Raw genomic sequence first — 19,302 nt, forward strand, 5'->3', positions numbered from 1 at the left:
CCCCGGCCAGGACCACAGGAGAGAAGGGCCCATGCAGCAAGACAGGGGCAGGGAGTCCTCTCAGGAGCAGCCAGGACTGTGGGTCCATCTTCCAAGGGCTCAAGGAACACCAGGACCCACTATGTAACACTTAACTACACCCTGGGGTCACAGGCCCCTGGGAGAACCCCTTAACACTCCTCAGCGTATGGCAACCAAGGCCCCATAGCCAAACTCAGCCCTCTCCTGTCCTCGGGAGCAGTAAGCTCAGACACATGGCCGGTTCCTTCCCCAACCAAAGGACTGGGCCTGGATCATGTGACTCCTGAAGGCAGCACTGCTAGCAGTAGGCCCTGGCTCCTGTCTAAGGTGCTGTCGCTCCCTCCCCCCATTTCAGAGCCCATTCCCCCCCGACACATCACGGCGGAGGGTGAACGGGGTCCCCCAGGACCAGCTCAGCCAGAATAGAAGCAACCTGGCCCCCAGCACAACGAGATGGTCCACCCCATGGCCTACATACCAGGGACCCTTTTCCCAGACCTAAGACAAATGCCATTTTCCCCAAGGGAGGAGGGAAAGGGGGCAGGAGGGAGTCCAGAACAAGGACCCAATGGAGAAGGAGAAACCAGGAGGAGCTTTGAGATCAGAATTAAATTCTTTAATACAAAATGCTTTTTTTTTTTTTAAGATATATCTGTATTTCTTTGTTGTTGTTTAAAAATAAATATGTACTACGGAATATCTCGAAAAACTGTACTAGAGACAAAGATGTGATGTTAATATCTTTTTCCCCCACAATTATTACGGATAAACAGTAGCACCAATAAATAAATGATAACAAATATTAAAATTAAAAAAGGAGAGAGATTTAGTATGTAGAATTCTCTATTTTTTCTTGTTTTGTTTTTACATATAAAAAACAGAATAGCAATGCCTATTTTATCAGAATCACATATATACATAAACATATATATATATATATATATATATACACACAAACGCAAGTTGCCAAATATATATATAGTATGTAGATGTATATTGAAACCTTATTTCAAAGGAATGTGTGGTGGGGAACCAGGGGAAAGGAGAGGGCAGAGCTGAGCGTTAGCAAAATTAAATATCTGTTCAGGACAAGCTAGAGACTGTCACCGATCAGGGAAAGAGAGATTGGAAACATGAATTTTATACACAAAGACCAGTACAAATAAGAGCGCGCGAGAGAGCCAGAGAGAGATACATCTCATAAATAGTTGAAATTAAATATTAACCAAGAATACTGAAAAAAACCCTACTCTTTAATTAAATTAACTGTTTTAATTTCTAATTAAAAAGGGATATTAAATAAGTATCATATATAAAACACTTTCTCTTTTCTCTGCCTCCACGGTGGGCACGTGGATCTTGCCCTGTCTCTCTGTGCCGCGGGAAGGGTCGGGTCTAGGGACGAGGAAGGTTGACCACTCACACACACAGAGCCAGGTCTCCTGGGGGGGCGGGACAGCACTAGTGGTTTCAATGGTCTGAGGACATCAGGCCCTCCGGGGCTGCACCCGGGAAGGGGGTCTGGGAGAAGGCCAAGGCAGGAGGCCCTTGGAGGACAAGCTGTCACCAGGCGGCCCTTCCTCCACCAACGTCTCTCTTCTCTTTGCCAAGACATGTGTCAGCGGCCTCCTGGGCATCTCAGGAGCAAGTGGAGACTGGGTGAAGGCTGCCCGGTCTCCTGAATCTTCTGGGCAGTGCCCCTGGGGGCCAGGCGCCCGTGCAGCATGTGGAGAGGATCCCCAAAGTACAGCAGTGTCCTGAGGCTCCCCAAACTCCTGGGCAGAGCCAGCGTGCTCGTCCCTGTACCTGTCGTCTGTCCATGTGACTCAGGGTAGAGGCTTGGGGCCAGGGCTGGGTTTGTCGGTGTTCCCAAAAGCAGGCCATATGTGCCCCCGTGCCCTGGCCGTGCACGCTCCTGGGCAGGGGAGGGGACCCCCGCCTTCCCAAGAGGGACCAGAAGATCAAGCCAGAGTCTCTCCTCCCATCCTCTTCCCTGTTGGGATCTGGGTGGGGACATTCTCCTCCCAACTCAAGTCCACAGCAGTCAAATACATCCAGTGAAGACACCAATAACATTAGCAATGTTAATTTAAAAAAAGAATATATATATTTTATATATATATAAAATATATATATTTATTTTTATATATATAATATATATATATATAAATGTTATGTATGTGGGTGGGTGTGTCTACAGGAATCCCAGAAATAAAACTCTCTAAGCTTCCGGGCTCGGTGATTTAGCAGCAAGAAAAATAAAATGGCGGTCCAGTTCCAAGAGGGACCGTGCTTGGTCACCTGCCCGGGAATGCTTCTGCCGGAGTCTCGCCCTCCGGCCCCAAAGTGCTCTGCGCAGAGTCTCCTCTTCCTTCATTTCAGGTTTCTGGATTCAGGATTGTTCTGTTGGTGGTGACGGCGGTGTGGTGGTGGCGGCGGCGGCGGCGGCGTGGCTTCTGAGTCAGTCGTTCGGTATCAGTCTTTCCTGGTGAGAGGTCTGGTTCCCGAAACCCTGAGGGAGGCTCCTTCGTCCAGCCCTGCTCACCGCCTGGGCTTGTCACATCTGCGGGAGATGGGAGACAGAGGCCGGGGGTTACAGCCGGGCGAGGGGGCACGGTGGTGAGGCAGGCGGCCTCCCGGTCCTGGGAGCCCGACGCCCTGCAGCAGACAGGAAGTGAAAGCGTGGTTCTGCGCGAGGGGAGAGCCAGCCCCTGCCCACGGAGGCCCCGCTGGGGCAGTAGCTCCGTCCAGAACTCCCATCTGCCCTCCAGAGCTTACAGTCTAGGGGAGACCAGACAAGGACGAGGGGACATTTCATCACAGGCGACAAATGAGCACGAACTAAAGAACAGTCCCTGCTTGACATTTCAGAGCTAGTGGTGACCAAAGGCGGACGAGTTAGTCAGCAAAAAGTCCCCTCAGGACCAGGACAAGGTATGTCAGCCCTGCCTCCGTAGGGCTGGCTGGGGGAAGAGGGCAGGGAGAGGACCCCGAGCAAGGGGCGGGGCGGGGCGGGGCGAGCAGGGGGCGGGGCGATCAAGGGGCGGGGCTGCCCCGGGGAAAGTGAGGCTCCCAAGGGCGCGGGAGCCAGAGAGGTGAGAGGTGGCGAGGGACACATCTCCCATCACCACGCCCTCCTGTCCAGGCCTCGGCTGCAGGCACCATCTTTCTTGGGCTTGCCAGTGGCAACATGCCCCAGGTACCAGGCCTCCCCTCCTTTCCGACATGCTATGTCATTGATGGTGGGGGAGAGCTGATCATCGGCTGTGAAAGCTCCCTTCGGAAACAGAGGGGATGCCAAGAACTTCCTTGTCATGCCCCTGCTCCTGGGCTGATGGCCGTTTACCTTCTCTACCATGAGAGATCAGGACAGGCCCTGCCCTTCTGAGAGCCTGGGAATGAGGATCCTAAGGCTCCAATTTGGGGTGCTGAAGCTCCCCCATGCGGGGGAGGTCTCTGGAGGTTGGGGTGACTTCTGTCAGCCCCTAGGTCACTTCAGACACCCCAGCCCAGACATCTCTCTGCTGAATCATCACCACAGAAATCCTAAAATGACAAATCCCTTATCATCCCGAGGCCCCTGGGGCATGTGGAGACCCCTCATCGGGCCCTGGAGGTGGGCAGAGCCCAAGCCCAGCACTCATATACACTTCTTGTCTTCACATACTACCAAGACAGACAGAAGTTTGCAACAACACCCCAGGGCCTGGTCCCCAGCGCCCCCAGAACATATACAAGCCACGGGAACATGGCAGGGGGGTGGGGTAGGGGAGGCAGCCACAGTCCAAGAACTTTGTTAATGGAACATCAGGACTAGCTGGGGACACCCTGACACTGCCGAAGAACCTCCTTTAAGCCCCCCACTAGGCAAGGCTTACACTGGCCCAGAGGGCTCCCAGCCTTTGAGCATAGGCCAGACTGGTAGAAAGTCCATTCAAGGCATCAAAAGATTGCCAGTCAACCCGTCACGGCTCTGTGCTCCTGTCCTTACCCCTGAACTCAGTCATGTATTCACTTGCACACTTGACACTTTCTAGGTGCTCACTGAGGTCAAAGGACAGTGGTACAGATGCCTGGAGGCTCACCCAGGGGACTAAAAGCCAGGCCCTGCTGTCAGGAGTTCACAATCTAATGTTAGGAAAGTGGGCATGAGCGGGCGCCTGGGTGGCCCAGTTGGCTGAGCGTCAGACTTCGGCTCGGGTCATGATCTTGTGGTTCACGAGTTTGAGCCCCGTGTCAGGCTCTGTGCGGACAGCTCAGAGCCTGGAGCCTGCTTCGGATTCTGTGTCTCCCTCTCTCTCTGCCCCTCTCCTGCTCTCTCTTTCTCAAGAATAAATAAAAAACATTAAAAATAAAAATAAAATAAAAAGGAAAGTGGACACACCCCACCCCCACCCCATCCTGGGGGTGTTTGGAAATGTGTGGGCTGTTTGGGGTTGTCGCCGTGACTACTAGAGTATTAGAGGTATCTAGCGTCCCCAGATGTTAGATCTCTTACCCACCCTAAACCAACAGCCAGAGCCCGTGCTGTCTGGGACCCGAGTCTAGGAGGGACCAGACTTGCCCCGTGTGAGACACTGAAGGGATGAGAAGCCCAGCGGTGCAGACTTCAGAGGGTGGTGGCGAGGCCCCAGAGAGCATTTGCGCTTGGTAGACGGCAGCGTCCCCCACACCAAGGAGGGCCCTCGATATTAGTAGCAAAGGTAGTCGTAACAACATCAGGACCAACAGCCACCACAGGACACCGCAGGACCACAGAACACAACACTCAGCCTGCGTCCACACCGTCACATGAAGCCACACCAGCCTGCCCCCTCAGGCAAGCAGGGAGACCTCCGAACAGGCCCTCCCAGGCCTGGCGGGCGCCAGCTGCCCCCCACAGGGGCCTCGCGAGTGAGCAGAGAAGGCAGAGGTCAGTCACCAGGCAGGCAGCTAGAAGCCGAGCAAGCAGCAGGCCCCTCTCGGACGCGCATGCATGCGCTCTCTCTCTTCCTCTCTCTCCCCGTCTCTGTGTGAAGCCCCTCTCTGCCTCGCTCCCCCTCTGGGAACCAACCTGCAAGTACGTTCGTTTAACTCAAGCTGCCTCGCCTTGCAACGCGAGTCTGTGTTTTTGCAGGAACATTTACACGTCTGCGGATCTTGTACAAACAAATGCTTTCTCCGCTCTGAGCAAGGCCCACAGGGACTGCAAAAAGGCAAAAGGAAAGACATCTAAGCTAGAGCATCAGCAGAGAGAGAGAAAAAAAAAACAAACAAACCATGCAACACCCCCTAACAGTCTGCAGCTGCACCCCCACCCAGCTCGTTGGCCCCCATACCCTTCCATGCCCTGGAAGGATCCAAGTGCTGCAGCAGAAGACAGAGAGAGCGGCGGAAAAGAGGCAGCACTGGCTAGGAAGCCTGCCTGCAGGAAGAGGCAGACATATAGATGGGCAGAGAGTGCAAGGAGAGGGCCACCATAAGGAGACTACTGTCCCCAGGGACAAGTACGAGTCATGAGCCACAGGGCCCCAACAGCCACTGCTGCAGACAGAGCACACGTTGGCTCTCCACCTGCTGGCGACAGCATCCTGAGCCGCCTTCTCCCTGTGCAAGGACTTGTGCCCAGGCCCCGCCACCGAAGGTGGGCTGAAGGGGGCGGTGTCAGCAGGCCAAGCCCAGAGGCAGTGTCCTCAACCAGGCCACCGGTGACCCAAGGGCCCACCGCAGCCTCCAACCCAGAGGAAGAGCCTCCAAACCGACAGGGAGGTTTCTGTGGGTGCCGTGGGTTCGACCAGAATAGAGGGCTCCCCTCCAGAGGCCCCAAATCCATGAGAAGGGGCCACCATATGGTGCCTGACCCCCACCCTCAGATGACAGCAAGCTGCCTCGCATCACTCGCGCCCCTTCCTCATGCCACGTCTGCCCTCCCCACCACCCTCACCTTCCAGACAAGTGCAAAAGCCTGGAGCAGTGGAAACCAGTTGGGTGAGCAGGCACCAGCGCCTGGCACCCGTGCCAACGTGGGCCCGCCACCAGTGCCCAGTGGGTGAGAGAAAGGTGGTGCCCAGCCAAGCCGGCGTCCCCTCCCTGAATCCTCCAGGCCCGCTCTGCCCACCTGCCCACCCCAACCCCAGACCAGCAACACCACCACCAAATCTAGCCACTGGTGCCAATTAGTGGAGCGAGAGTGAGAGAGAGACACTGGGGGGGAGAGGAGGAGGAAAGCCGGGAGAGGAAGGCGGGGGCAGAGTTAGGGGGTCCTGCAGGCGGGGCTTTGATTGGGGGCCAGGGAGGCTCCAGGCAATGAGACAGCGGAGGCACCACGTACACGCTCCAGGATTTATACCGGGATTTCTTGCGCTTTCTTTTTTGCCCCTTTCCCTTTCCTCGAACTGATTTTCTGGAAAATAAAAAAACAGAGACAGACAAAGAGAGAGCGAGGGGGAAGGGGAGAGGAAAAGAAGCAGTGAGGAGGGCAGGGTTCAGGACACACTCCCTGGAACGAGGCGGTGGGAGGCTGGCGGACTCCAGGAAAGAGCTTGTACACGTACACACACACACACTGGCCGGGGCAGCAGACACTCAATGGCTCCTTCTCATTTCAGCCATCCTGGGGTGGCCAACCCAGCCTCAGGCAATGCTTTGAGTGGGGAGCAGAGGCTGGGCGGAGGGCTCAGGCCCCAAAGGCCTACATTCTCACGATAGCTCCTGGTCCCAGGCAGGGGACAAAGCCCCATGGGCAGGCTCTTTGCCCAGCAACCCTGTACACGTGTGACTCTGAAGGTCAGGGGCTATAAAAGGTAGGCTAGAGTTTGGGGAGGTCAGAGACCTGACATGATGGGGGCAGGGGGTGGGGGGGCAGTGCAGGCTATGCTTCAGACACCTTCTGCCTTCATTTCCAAGTGCAATAGCTAAGGGGTCCCTCCAGGGGCCCCACCTCTGCAAATCCCAGTGTGGGGGAGCAGCTACATTGGGAGCTGGCTTAAGACCAAGGGCGGCACATGAAAGGCGCCAGCCTGCCCAGCCATAGCCTGGGCTGAGAGGCGGGGATGGGTGCCCTCAGAGCCCCAGGCAGGTGGGGGGGGGGGTTAGGGAGGCATGGGAGGAGGAGCCTGGGAGTTATTTGGCAGGGAGTTCTCTCCCCAGCCTGTCAAAGCCTGTACACCATCTCACCAGACTCTCTTCCGAGACCAGGCGAGCCCCCCACTCTCCCTGTGGGCAAAGCACGCATTTGGGAAACCGGCATGGGGGGCAGGCTGAAGCCTGTCCCCCTCAAGGGAACCGGCGCTCTCCACACCTGCCAGGCCAGAGGATGCCCAGAATGTCTGCCACAGGGGAAGAAATGAGGGGAAGGCACTGAGGAGAGGGGGCCAGACTATTCCCCCCGGGAGAAAGCACTGGGAAAGAGGAAGGTCTACACACATACAAACTCTCTCTCTCTCTCTCTCTCTCTCTCTGACCCTACTGTCCCAAATCACTGCTCTGGTAGCTACAGCAATTCTGGAAGTTGGGGACTTGGGGAAGAGGTAAGGGCTTGGGGTCTAGGGGTTCCTATGTCCCTAGAGCTTTGGAGGCAGATGGGATGGTGAGGTGGGGGAAGGAAGGGCACAGGTACTCTCTCTCATTCTCTTTCCCTGCAGGCTCGCCCTGCTTGCTGGTTGCTCACCCGCTCTGGAAGGCTCACTGCCCCCAGACTATGCACCCCCGCTCCATCCTGACCCAACCCTCCACCCTGAGCAACTAGAAGCGTCAGAAAATGACCAACATTCAACTCGTTTCTCCCTGGCCGGGAGGACTGAGTGTCTCTGGTCTGCCCCACTGCTGCAGGAGGGCATCACCAGGAAAACATCTCGGCCGGTCCCAAGTCCAACCACGCCACCACAGCAGCCACCATAAGTGGCTGTTTCCTCTGACACACAAAAGCTGGTCTCTCTGCCACCTACTCCCTCTCCCTGCTGTGGGTGACGGGAGACTAGAGCCGGCCGGGGAGCCGGTGTCCAAGCTGCCCCCGCCAACACATCAAAGCTGCAAGTCCTGGCCAGAACTGACCCCGGAGACCTGGAATGCGTTGTCTCTTCCAAAGGAAGCTCCAGGCTTCAGGCTGGGTTTTGTCCCTAATTCTAGAGCCATAATCCTCGAGTTTGCTCAATCCCACTACTACCACCACAAGTCTGCGTGAGGCCAACTCCCTGACCCAGTGAAGCCATCAGCCTCCCCCAGTCCTCCCACCCCCGAGAGAGGAAGCCAAGAACGCCAAATCAAGATAACCAGCCAAGGAGAGGAAGAGGAGCTAAAGTCATGGCCACTTACTTTTCTTGCCTTGCTCTATCTTTCTTTGGTCTGCAGCGGGCAGAGAAAAAGAGAAGAAAACAGAGGAGTTCAGATGATGATGATAACAACAAGAAAAGTAACACACTCCTATGACACATCAATGCAGTTTTAATCTCTAAACGCAAAATAACGTGTTGAATCCTTCTAACAATGCTATGAGGTACATCGATCGCATGACTGTGCCCATTTCCAGATGTAGAAACTGAGGCACGGTGAAGTAAAATTAAAATAGCCCAAGGTTCCACAGTTGGAAGGTGGAAACGGGCCAAAAAGTGAAACATGCTTTTAACCCCACCACCACTTGCCACATGGCCGCATCCATGAACCCATCCTCACCTGCATTCACATTTGCTGTGCTGTAGGAAGCTCATCTCCCCTATGTGCTGGCCTTGATGAGGTTTGATCCGCATAATCTAGAGGGAAAGGAAGCAGATCACAGAGGTTAGTGACCCAGCCAGCCATACCCAGAGGGGACACCCCATGGCTCTTGCCACTCAGCACCCAGAGGTTCTACAGAGCAGGGGTGGCAGATAGAGGAAGGAAGGACCAGGGGCTCTGCCAGAAAGAGCCTCGGGCCCACCCCGTCCCCCACTCCTGCTGACCTCAGGGAGCCCCTGCTCTTCTTGAGGGCAGACGTGGCTGCACGGGTTGGCCAGGCTGGGATTCAGGTCCTGGGTTCTTGCAGGTCCCAATCCCTCCCCTCCTTTTATCGCCTCTAGGCTTTACCCCAACCGCTAGTAGCTACCCAAGAACCACCCTCCCTGGGGTCTCAGAGCTCCCTCCCACCCCGTTCAAGCTGAGAGGTGCCCTGTCACCGGGAAGCACCAAATGAGTGGCTTTTACAACTCTCCATGCGCCAGGCTCATCCAGTTTTCCAAACAGAGCCCCTAGGGAGGAAGGGCCCTCTTCCTCCAAGAGAGGAAGAGAAGGGTTCCTGTCACCGGTGTCAGCCCCTCCAGAGCCCAGGGGCAAAGGTCAGGGAGGAGAAGGAGGTGGTAGGGATTTGCTGGGAACCCAGGACTGAGAAACGTTGGCACCTTTTTCTCCAAAGAGGACAAGACTCCCCACACGTCCCTATGACCAACTCAGGGGCAGGAGCGGAGCAAGTCAAGTCTGGCTCCTCCTCTCAAGAGCTGCCCAGCAAAGGGCCGGGGACCACCTGTTCCCCAAGTCTGACCCCCTCTCCCACCCCCACCCCCTACTGATGCCCACCTGCATGGTGATATTGAACTCCTCGGTGGGCACACACTCCAGGCCCTCGTCATTGCAACAGCCCCCGCATCGCATCAGGGGCACGCAGGATGGCTTGAAGATGTACTCGATCTCGTCAGGGTACTCCTGGAAGATGTCCACCAGGGTCTCGATGGGACGGCAGTAGCTGCGCTGGTAGACATCCATGAACTTCACCACTGCATGGGATGGGGTGACACATGAGCCCCGCGGGTCACACAAGAGATGGCCAGCTACCATCTCCACCCAGCTTTGGAAGACCACTCCTCATGGCTCCCCTGAGAGGTACCCGCTTTCGGGCCAGTCCTTCCAAAACTCTAACGTAAGCCCCTCCAGCTGTGGTTGACACCCTTCCCTAAGCTTTCCACCATCAGCACTGATGAAGGTCTGGTTTTAGCCCAAAGATCACACAAGGCTGTCAGGTTCTGACAGAGAAGACCTGCCCCATCTGATCCCGCTGCCTCGCCATGACAGCTGAGCCAAGTCCTAGGTCAACCCCAATGCCAACAACACAGTTCAGGTAAGAGTTTAATTGTTGAGGGGTGACCTAAGCTGCCCGTGAAAGGAGCAGCAGCCAGCTTGACAAACCTACTCCCTATTTCCCTACAACCTCTGCCATACCATGCACCATACACAACAGCCATTTAATGAGCACTTATTATATGCTGAGCAACGTGTAGTGCAGTTTTCGTGGCGGACAATTCTCCCCGCATGATACCATGAGGTTCCAGCAGGAAGCCCATTTTACCAAGAGGGAACTGGAGGTTCAGAGAGGCTGAGTAACTCACTTCAAGGCCACACTTCCACGAAGCGGTAGAGTTAAAATCAGTTCTGACATCAAAGCCTTCCCAAGGCAAGCAACATCACGTGAAAACAGAGGGGCAGCATCAGAGGGGGCACTGTGTCACCTGCCAGACTCCCTCCCAGACACGGGCCAGGGAAGCAGTGAACATCACCTCAGGGTCTGGGCCTGCCCGGAATCGGCAGGTAGCAGTGGGTGGGCACACTACACAGGCCCTGCCGGCCACCGACAGCCCCGCCCAAGAGGGCAAACTGCTTGCATCATGGAAAAAACGGTGCTGCCACTGCAGCTATGGAGCATTTCTAGAAGCTGATCTGGAGGGAGAAGCAGGGTAAAGACAGCTTCCCAGGCTGGCCGTGGAGCCCAGGGTGCACTGGAGCATGAAGGGGTAATTCTAGGCCACAGGGGCGGGGTCCTTGAGAATGGATACTCTCAGGACCTGGACTGAGGACTCCAAATTGTGGCCCAGCCTGCCTCTCTCTCTCTCTCTCTCTCTCTCTCTCTCACACACACACACACACACCACATAGTAATCCTGTCCCTGAAATGTCTTTCCTCTACACAAGAAGAAAGAGCAGCACCCAGCCCATGAAGAAGTCCAGGCTCGGGCCATGATGTGGTGTGACCTTGGGCCAGTCCCTCCCTCTCCGGGCCTCAGACTACATGTCTGTGTAAGTGGGTTTGGGGAAGGGGGAGCATGTTTAAAGACACTGAGACTGAGGCTGAAGTGTGGGGTTTTATCTTCCATTTCCAGCCCCTGTGAATAAGCACCCTTTCTCAGCCCAGGTAACAGTCTGGAACCTCAGCAAGGCATGTGAAGGGCAACCCCCTAGCCTCCCCCTCCCTCCAGAGGGAAAAGGAAGAGGAGCCCTGAGGAGAAGGGGTGAGGGGTATATAAAAAATAGGTGGGTTGGGAAAAATTTGGGAGCTGAGGGGAAGGCCACAGGTGTGAAAAAAGCAGGACAGTCCCTGGCCTTGCTTGAGGTCTACTTCCCCTATGCAGACAACAGGCAGAGAATTCTCCTCCACCCTCAGAAAGGGTTAAGGGAAAGCATCGTCAAAAAAGAGTATAAATGAGACCAGGGATCTGAAGAAGCCCTTTTCTAAGCCAAGTCTACAAGGAAGATGACTGAAGAGTTCTCGACCCGACACCGTGTCATGGTTGGGGACAGGGGTGGCCAGGTTTGGGGCCCCATCCACAATAGAAAAGCAGAAAGGTCTGGCCTGGGCTGTAGCAGCTGGTAGCTGAAGGTAGCTGAAGGTAGACCCAGGAGAGGAATTCCTTGGAAAAGCTCCCTGGAATCCCCAAGGGCCATAGGAGGGAGGGAGAGGGGGGAACCTCACCTATACCCTCCACACCCCTGCCACTACCTCCAAGGAAAGCTGTCCTGCTTCTGCCCAGGCCACTTCTGCCCAGGCCACAGACACACGTCTACTCCAACATCAAGCTGTCTTGCTTTCCCTCATTTCTTGAAGACAATCTTTTCCGCCAAGCAAACAAAGACCATTTGTCTTGCCTCTCCCAGACCACAGAGACCACCAGAGACCACCAGGAGGTGGGCGCACACTGGGAGCCAGGGGCTGTGAGGGGCACAGGCCGAGGACTGGCTGGGAAGCCAGGCCCTGGGCCAAGGAAAGAGCTCCTGAGTGAAGGAGGCAGAACCGGCTGGGCATCTCCACGGGCCCAGGGAGTGCAAACACCGCCCCTGGCCACTACCCTGGGCCACGGGCTGGATTTGGGTCAGGAAAACTCGCCCAGAGGAAGACCCCAGGGCCTTCTCTCCTCAGAGGTGAGTAGCTGGGGGAGTGGCATCGGGCATTCCTCCCCTGGGCTGAAGCAGAGGCCACATTCGGTGTTGGGGGAGAGCCAGGGCTTCCCTGGAGAAAAGGGAGGGTCCCGGCTCCAAACCACAGAGGAACAAAAGGCAGGCGGACTCTAGTTGGGCAGGGGGCGGGGCACCTGGGAGCTACAGCCAGCCCTCTGCTGGCCCAGGAGGGAAGTTCACAGCACCCAAACCTATCCCACCCAGAGGGCAGAGGAGACCGTAGGGCCTTCTCTCTACCCTCTAAGGAATGCAGACTGCGGGGAGAAGTCCCACGAGGTTGAGCCCCCTGCCCCTCCAGCTCATGCACAGCTAGTTCACTGGACAGCAAGGGTCACAGCACCCTCCACGTGGGCCCCACAGGTGTGACACTGCTGGGTTGGATGTGACAGAGAATATCTGTCCTCCCCGGGAGGCAGGTGGGACAAGGGACCCCTCCCTCGACACCTGGGACCTTTGAACCCTGCCTTCCTGGTCTGTGCTCACAGCTGCCCCTCCAAGTAAAATTATACTGGAAGGAGCAGAAGGAAAAGGCAACAAGTCCTATTTCTAGCAGAGACCTGACTAGGACAGAGAGTCCTCCAGAACGAAGGGTTCCTCTCATGGTGCTCTCCCTCTTCCCTTCTTGATCCCCATCCCTGCACCCCTTCCTACCCCCAAAGACCTGAAAAGAAGGAATCGGTCCTCCCCACCCATCCCCTGGGGAGGCAGGGTGCTCCATGCAAGAGCCGGGGGGACTCACCTTCGTGGGGTTTGTGCTCTCCATCTGCCATGGGCGCAGCCTGGGACCACTGAGGACAAAACAAAGCAAGGCACAGGCATGAGCAGGGATGCAAAGGCCCGGCCACGCACCCAGCCAGCAGCCTCTGGCTTCTCCAAGGCTGCCGAGAGGAACACCTGCACGGCTCCCCGCAGCACAGAGCATGCCCACCACCCCTGCACTGCTCCAATTCTGAAGGAAGAGAAAGACTAACCCGATATGGGGAGGGGGAAACTCAAAAACACAGGAGAAAAACACCAGAATGCTGTGCTGTCCAGGTCCCTGCCCCTTCTTCCAGATTACCCTCCCCTCTCCCCACATCGGGCCCATTGCTGAGTTAAGTTAATTTTCTCAGACCCCTGACTCCCTGGTCCAAAGCCACGGTAAGTATTAAGGTCAAAGAGGAGGACAAATTTGGACTGGGGCAGGAAGAAGGACTGGGGGCGAGAAAAACAACATGGTGACCTTCTCCTGCTGACATGACAAATACCAGGGTGAGCTGGTGCTGGGGAGGGAGGGGGGTGCAGAGGAACGAAGGGCGCCAACCACCCTCCCCCATCCAAACTCCTCCTTCCTCTGGACTTTCAGCAAATATCCTCAGGTATATTCAGCAAGCCCGCAGGTTGCCTAGAGGGTAAGACCAGGGAGGGAAACCCTGTGGGAGGGGAGAGCCCATTTCGCCCAGCACTCAAACCTCCCCAGGGCCTGAATGTGTCCCCAAAGCCCCAAGCCTCACACTCTCCACCTCATTCTCTGGTTTCTTCTCCCTCTCAGACTGAGGGGGGTCCCAAGTCCCTCTCACCTGGCTGAGCGCTCTCCTCAAATGCAACCAGGAAAGTCTTCTATGCCTTAGCACTGCCCAGCCCCTAGGGGGCCCCCTGCACTTCCTAGGCCTGAGGCTTCCCCAATCCTCCCCACCCCTCCCCACCCCCACCAGATCATTCCTCCCCTCCCCACAAGCTGTGAAGGTCAACAAGCCCAACCATGTGGACCTGACAGCTAGGAGCTAAGGCTTCTCGCAGCCCTTCAAGGGGGGCCTTCGGTTCTCACCAGCTGCCCACCTCCCTTGCCCTTCTTTGGGGGCAGATCCCCACCAGCAGAACAGTACTCTAGCCCACGGAACTGCAGACCCTCCTGACAGTCTCACTGTCTGTCTGTCTCCTTCCCACACATCCCCAATGCACCACAGATCCCCCAGCCTTGCCTTTAGGGCCAAGGTCAGATAACAGTTTCCAGGATCCCAGCTGGATAGCCTTCCACTGAGGCTCTCCCTCAGGGACCCCCTGGAGTCTCTGCTTTGACTCACCCATCTCAACGATACCCTCTGGTTTCCTTCTGCCACCATTCTCCCTATGTCCTCCCCTCCTCCGGGTCCCGAACAAGGAAAGGGGACAGGAACTTTTAACCCCCTCCAAGGCCAGGGGGCACTGGGAGAGGTGGTTCTAGGCAGGGAGGGGCCAGGTGCCCTTCTCTGGGGGCCTCTGAAGGTCACAGTGTGGCCAGGCTGCCACTCTTCCCCCTCCCCCCTCCCTTGGAGGCCTGAAGCCAAGGCCTTTGTGCCAGGGTCTGAGGAACTCAGAGCGGCAGCAGGGACCCCAGCCCATTTCCCTCCTTCTGCCTCTCTCCAAGGGGACTCTGGCTGAGGGAAGGTACATGAGAAGAGCATAAAGGACCCCTTCTGTGACTTTGAGAAGCAAGTTGGGTGGGCAGGTTTGGAGTTCCAAAAAACCACCTGCTACTGCTCCAATACCCCGTTTCACCAGGACAAAGTGTGTTTGCAAGGCCCCAGGAGCTCCTTCCAAAGGTCCCTGGAAAGCTAGTCCCACACTCCGTATCTCAGCAAAATTTAAGCCATTTTTCCAAAAAGTGTAAAGTGGAATAATGACACTCTTTAATTCCTCCCTTAGCCCATCCCCAGAAAAGCTAAAGGCACAGCTCGGAAGTGTGGGGGAGGGGAGCAAAGCAGACTGTCACCAAGTCTGGACTTTAGGTAGTCTGACAAAGCACCCGAGTGGGCCCCTGCACCCCGACCTCTGACAGTGATCATCCATGCCCTGGCCTCTCGGGTCGGAAAGGGGTTACACGGGTCTTCTCGGGCAGAGGGTAGTGGAAAATAGAAGAGTGGCAGGGGCTTCTCTCCACGTTAGGGAGGAAATGGGGAAGGGGTGTCAAGAAATTCCTCCTAGCACAGGAGAGGGCCTGGGGCTGGGGACGGTGGGGAGGGGTGCGGGGGGGGGGTGGTTCTCCGGATCCTCTGGCTAGGGATACCTCGAGAGGTCACCTTCCCGCGGAGGGCCGGCGGGGGGAGGGGCGCCGCTCGCCGCCCGGGGCTCCCCGCTCGGGCCGACGAGGCTCCGGGAACACGCGGCCCGCCAGGCCCGGGCTGATGTAATCGGCTCCGCGCTGCGCGCGCCCGGCCGGGCGGGGGAGGGCGGACACCGAGCGGGACGCGAGCGGGGACGGGCGGGGGTGCCTTGGCGCAGGTGGCCCGGCGGAGACTGAGGGTCCCCTCGGCAACCTACCCCGAAACTTTTCTCAAACTCGTGACGAAGGCCGAAGAGATCAAGCGGCAGTGACAGCAAGCCCCCTCTCTCGCCCGCGCCCTGCCCCCTCCATGCTCTCAGCCCTCCCTCGGTCCAAGGTCTGGGCACCCCCCTGCCCACTGGGCTCCCGCTCCCGCCCCCGCTGCCCGGACTTCCAGTTCGTCGGGGACCAGCGGCCAGGAGCAAACTTCAGCCGCCGGCGGCAGCGCAAGCCCAGCCCCCTCGGCCTCCTCCTCAGGCTCCCGCCCTCCGCTGGTCGGCCCAGATCGTACGTGCGGTGACTCTGGTGGGTGGGCAGGGCCCGCGTGGGCGGTGAGATTCTATCCTGGTGCCCTCCCACCTAGCGCGCGCCCCCTCCCCCTACACGTAAGAGGATTGAGGGGGAAGCCGCGCGCCCGGTGCCCAAGGACCCTCGTGGGGTACGGAGCCCCCACGCGCGCGCTCGCACGCACGTTCCCAGCCGGGAGAGGCGCTCGAAGCGGCCCGCGACTCCCGGTGGGCACGGCCGCTTACCTTGGCATGGTGGAGGTAGAGCAGCAAGGCAAGGCTCCAATGCACCCAAGAGAGCAGAAAGTTCATGGTTTCGGAGGCCCGGCCGGGGCCGGCGCGGCTCGCGCTCCCTCTCCGGCTCGGGCTGCGGGGCGGCCCGCTCTCCTCGGCGCCTAGGCGGGCTCCTCTTCCTCCCGGAGCCGAGGCCCGGGCCAGGGCCTGGGTCGCGCGCGCGGCTGGGGCACTGTCTGCGCACACAGCCGCCTCACCCGTCCATGAGCCCGGCTTCCGAGCTCCGAGTCGCCACCGCGGCCCCCTCTCCTCTTCCTTCTCTTCTTCCTCCTCCCCCTCCTCCGACTGCGGCTCCTCCCGGCCCGGGCTAGCACTTCTCCCGGTTCCGCTCGGCTCGGCTGCCCCGGCGCGGACCACGGCTCCTCCGGAGCGAGAACAACCCAGAAGTTGGACGAAAAGTTTCACTGCAATGCCGCGAGCCCCGACCCCCTCCACCCCGCCTCCAGGCGCGGGCTCCGGCTCTTGCCCGCGGCTCGCCGCCGCGTCCACCGTCGGCCGCCGGCCGGGCAGGAGGTGGGCGCTGGGGTGGGGGGCGGTGTCTGTCTGTCTGTCCGTCAGCGCTGCTGGTCCGATGCAGGATCCCGAAGGGGAGGGCTCACGCCGCGCTCTGGCGGTCACCCCCAAAAGCAGGTCACTCACTTTGCCCCTGTCCCTGTCGTTGCTCGCTCGCCTGCGCGCGCTCTCTGACCCCGTCTCTCTCTCTTCCTCGACTTCTCTCTGGAGCTCTTGCTACCTCTTTCTTCTCTCTGCTGGTTTCCAAAATCCGAAGTGATTTGGGGAAGTAAAGGAGCAATCTCCCCAAACGGTCGGCCCGATTTAAGCGGGGAATGGGAAGCAAAAATAAATTAAAACGGAGGGGGGGGGGGAAGAAATGTGGCTATTTAAAATTGCTTAAGAAAAAAGGAGGAGGATAAACCCTGGATAAATGAATATCAAATTCCAGTGCGGAGACCTCTGGCTAGTGACCCCGCCGGTTCGTCCGCCTCGCCGCTGCGCCTCCCGACCCAGCGCCGCTGCCGCCGGCTCCACTCGCCCCCCGCGCCGCGGCCTCCTCGCAGCCCGGTTGCCCCAAGCCTCTGCGCTCCTCACCACTAGCGGCCGCTTAAAAATAAGGCAGCCCCGCCCCGCGCCTCCTGGACCCCGCCCTTGGCACGCCCTGGGGGCGGGGACAGGCCCAGTCTCGGCGCCTCTTCTGCTACCCCGCGCGCCCCTCGGGCCTTCCCCTGGGACGTGTAGCAAAGCCTGCCCCCCTACCCGTAAAGGGGAAGCTCGACCCCCATCTAGGTTCACAGCCTGAAAATTACCCAACCGCCCCCCTATGCCCAGACACACACACACACACACGCCCGCGCGGTATTGGGGGGAAGGGAACAGGAAAGTGAGGTTATGTGCGGACAGGGCTCGAGAGCTATTCCTTCTTTACTGGGAATATTGGAGTGAGGGGCGTCGGGGCGGGCAGGGAGTCGGACAGGAACGGGTGGGGAGAAGGGCATACAGATCTATTGGAATCCTGGGGTGACCCCTGGCCTTCTTCCCACTCCAGCACTCTCAGCCCGCCCCCCCGCACACACACACACACACACACTCACACTGACACACGCGTCCTCACACGCAGACGCTGCTCTCCCAAGTTCACCAGCTTCCCTATGGTGGCCGAGCGCCCCCTAGTGACTACTGCCTGCACACCCCAGCTCTGGCTTAAGAGGGAATGGGCTTCGGGAAAAGGGTGGAGGGAGACTACCCCTGACTCCCTCGTTTCTGACCTCCCAAACAGAGGCATGTTTCAGACTCGAATGGACCCATGTGCAGAGAGCCCGATGCTGAGCACAGGAGACATGATGTACCCATGCGGACAGTGTGCCCATCTGGAGACCTCATCTGGCCCGCTGACATCAGAGTGAGCTACAGCCAATAGACTGGGGTGACTGGGGTCCTTTGGGAAGTGTCCAGGGAGGCTTTCCTAGGGAAAATTATTTGGCACTAAGTTTGTGGGGCTGAAAATGGGAAGCCGTGTGGTTCTGGTGTTAGTCAATGGCCCAGAGGAAAGAGGACCTGTTGGAGCCCACGTATACACTGCAGAGTCTGGCAGAGCCCAAAGGGAGAGGCAGCCGGGCAGACAGAAGCCCTTGTTCCTGCTCTCCCCCCCCCACCCCAGATGTTGCCAGGGAACTGAGGCCAGGGGGCTGGTGGGGGCGGATGGAGGCCAGGGCCTGAGTGATGATTCAAACCTACTCACCAACACTAAGGAACGTCTGTAGGCCAGCTGCCCGGAGCTCCCACCAGGCTGGGGGCCAAGCCTTCTATCAGCCCCAGCCCAGGCTCTCAGCTCATCTTCTCAACAGAATTGGGGTTTCTCCTCAGTACCCCCAGACCCCCAGTATCCCTTGCCTACTTCCAGCGGGCAGCCTCTCTCGTATTTCCCCCAGTACTTCCTTCAAAGCTCCCTTCTCCCCCACCTTCTCTGGTCTTCCCTAAGTGCTCCCTGAGGCCCCCCACCCCACCAATGCATACAGGAACCAGCCTGGAAAAATTCCTGGTTGGGCTTTGACCCAGCAGCTCCCAGGTTCCCCCAGGGAGCAAAGAGGGGGTTCTGATACCTGAGGGAAGAGGGGGACCAGCCAGTCTCATTATTCACCCAGATCTGGCCAGTGCCAGGCCCGGGGCTGATGTAGCCTCTGTGAGTACCGGGGCTGAGGACCAGACTGTGACAACTTCCCCCAAATTGACCAAACGGTCCAGGGAGGTTACTCAGCCAACCCCCTGCCTCAGCACATGGTGCTAGGTTACCTCTTTAGTAGCCCAGTTCCACAGGAGTAGGGTCCTGATGCCCCTATGAGCAGAGGGGCTGCCCACCCCCATCCCATCCTACCCTTTCCATCATGCATGCCTCTAGTCCTGCCTGCACCACCTGGCAGGTTCCCCAACACAGGGACGAGGTCTTTTTCCAGTTAGGAAATGTTTATTTGCCGGCTCAGGGCCCCCCTCCTTACCTAGACTCCATGCTCCAAGATGCTGCATAGGATATGGAAGGGAAGCCTTTAAATTTCCTCCTTCCAATCTGGCCCACCTCTAAAGGTGCCAGAGCACAAGATGTGTGGGGGCTTTGGCAAAGATCCCCTCCCTCACCCCTGCAGAGCAGAGGAGCAGGCAGAGCCCAGGACCAGGGCTCCCAGAAGCACGAGTAGCGTCTCACCCTGGCCCTCTCCACAGCATCCTTCTTGGCCCCTAGAGAGGCCAGAAGAAGAGATC

The 19,302-nt window shown here is 57.9% G+C and overlaps 1 protein-coding gene across 1 annotated transcript; it reads right to left on the reverse strand.

Moving 5' to 3' along the window:
* Nucleotides 1–823: 823 nt before the first annotated feature.
* Nucleotides 824–19,054, reverse strand: VEGFA (vascular endothelial growth factor A). The gene is made up of 11 exons (XM_039231125.1): nucleotides 19,044–19,054; nucleotides 18,555–18,650; nucleotides 17,663–17,750; nucleotides 16,006–16,782; nucleotides 12,932–12,980; nucleotides 9,547–9,743; nucleotides 8,671–8,747; nucleotides 8,314–8,343; nucleotides 6,332–6,403; nucleotides 5,075–5,206; nucleotides 824–2,584 (listed from the first exon to the last, which is right to left on the reverse strand). Exons 1-11 carry the CDS (start codon nucleotides 19,052–19,054, stop codon nucleotides 2,563–2,565), a joined length of 1,551 nt encoding a protein of 516 aa, XP_039087056.1. The 3' UTR covers nucleotides 824–2,562.
* Between the last annotated feature and the right edge of the window lie 248 nt (nucleotides 19,055–19,302).

The sequence above is a fragment of the Hyaena hyaena genome, unplaced genomic scaffold (assembly GCF_003009895.1).
Source record: "Hyaena hyaena isolate Hyena2069 unplaced genomic scaffold, ASM300989v1 scaffold_55, whole genome shotgun sequence".
Taxonomy (NCBI): Eukaryota; Metazoa; Chordata; class Mammalia; order Carnivora; family Hyaenidae; genus Hyaena; species Hyaena hyaena.

Bases quoted from the DNA above. Each gene is read 5' to 3' on its own strand.
- VEGFA (XM_039231125.1), bottom strand. The intron at 12,981-16,005 runs GTAAGCGGCCGT...TTTTGTCCTCAG, and splicing joins TCTACCTCCACCATGCCAAG to TGGTCCCAGGCTGCGCCCAT. The intron at 2,585-5,074 runs GTTGGTTCCCAG...CATCTCCCGCAG, and splicing joins TTAAACGAACGTACTTGCAG to ATGTGACAAGCCCAGGCGGT.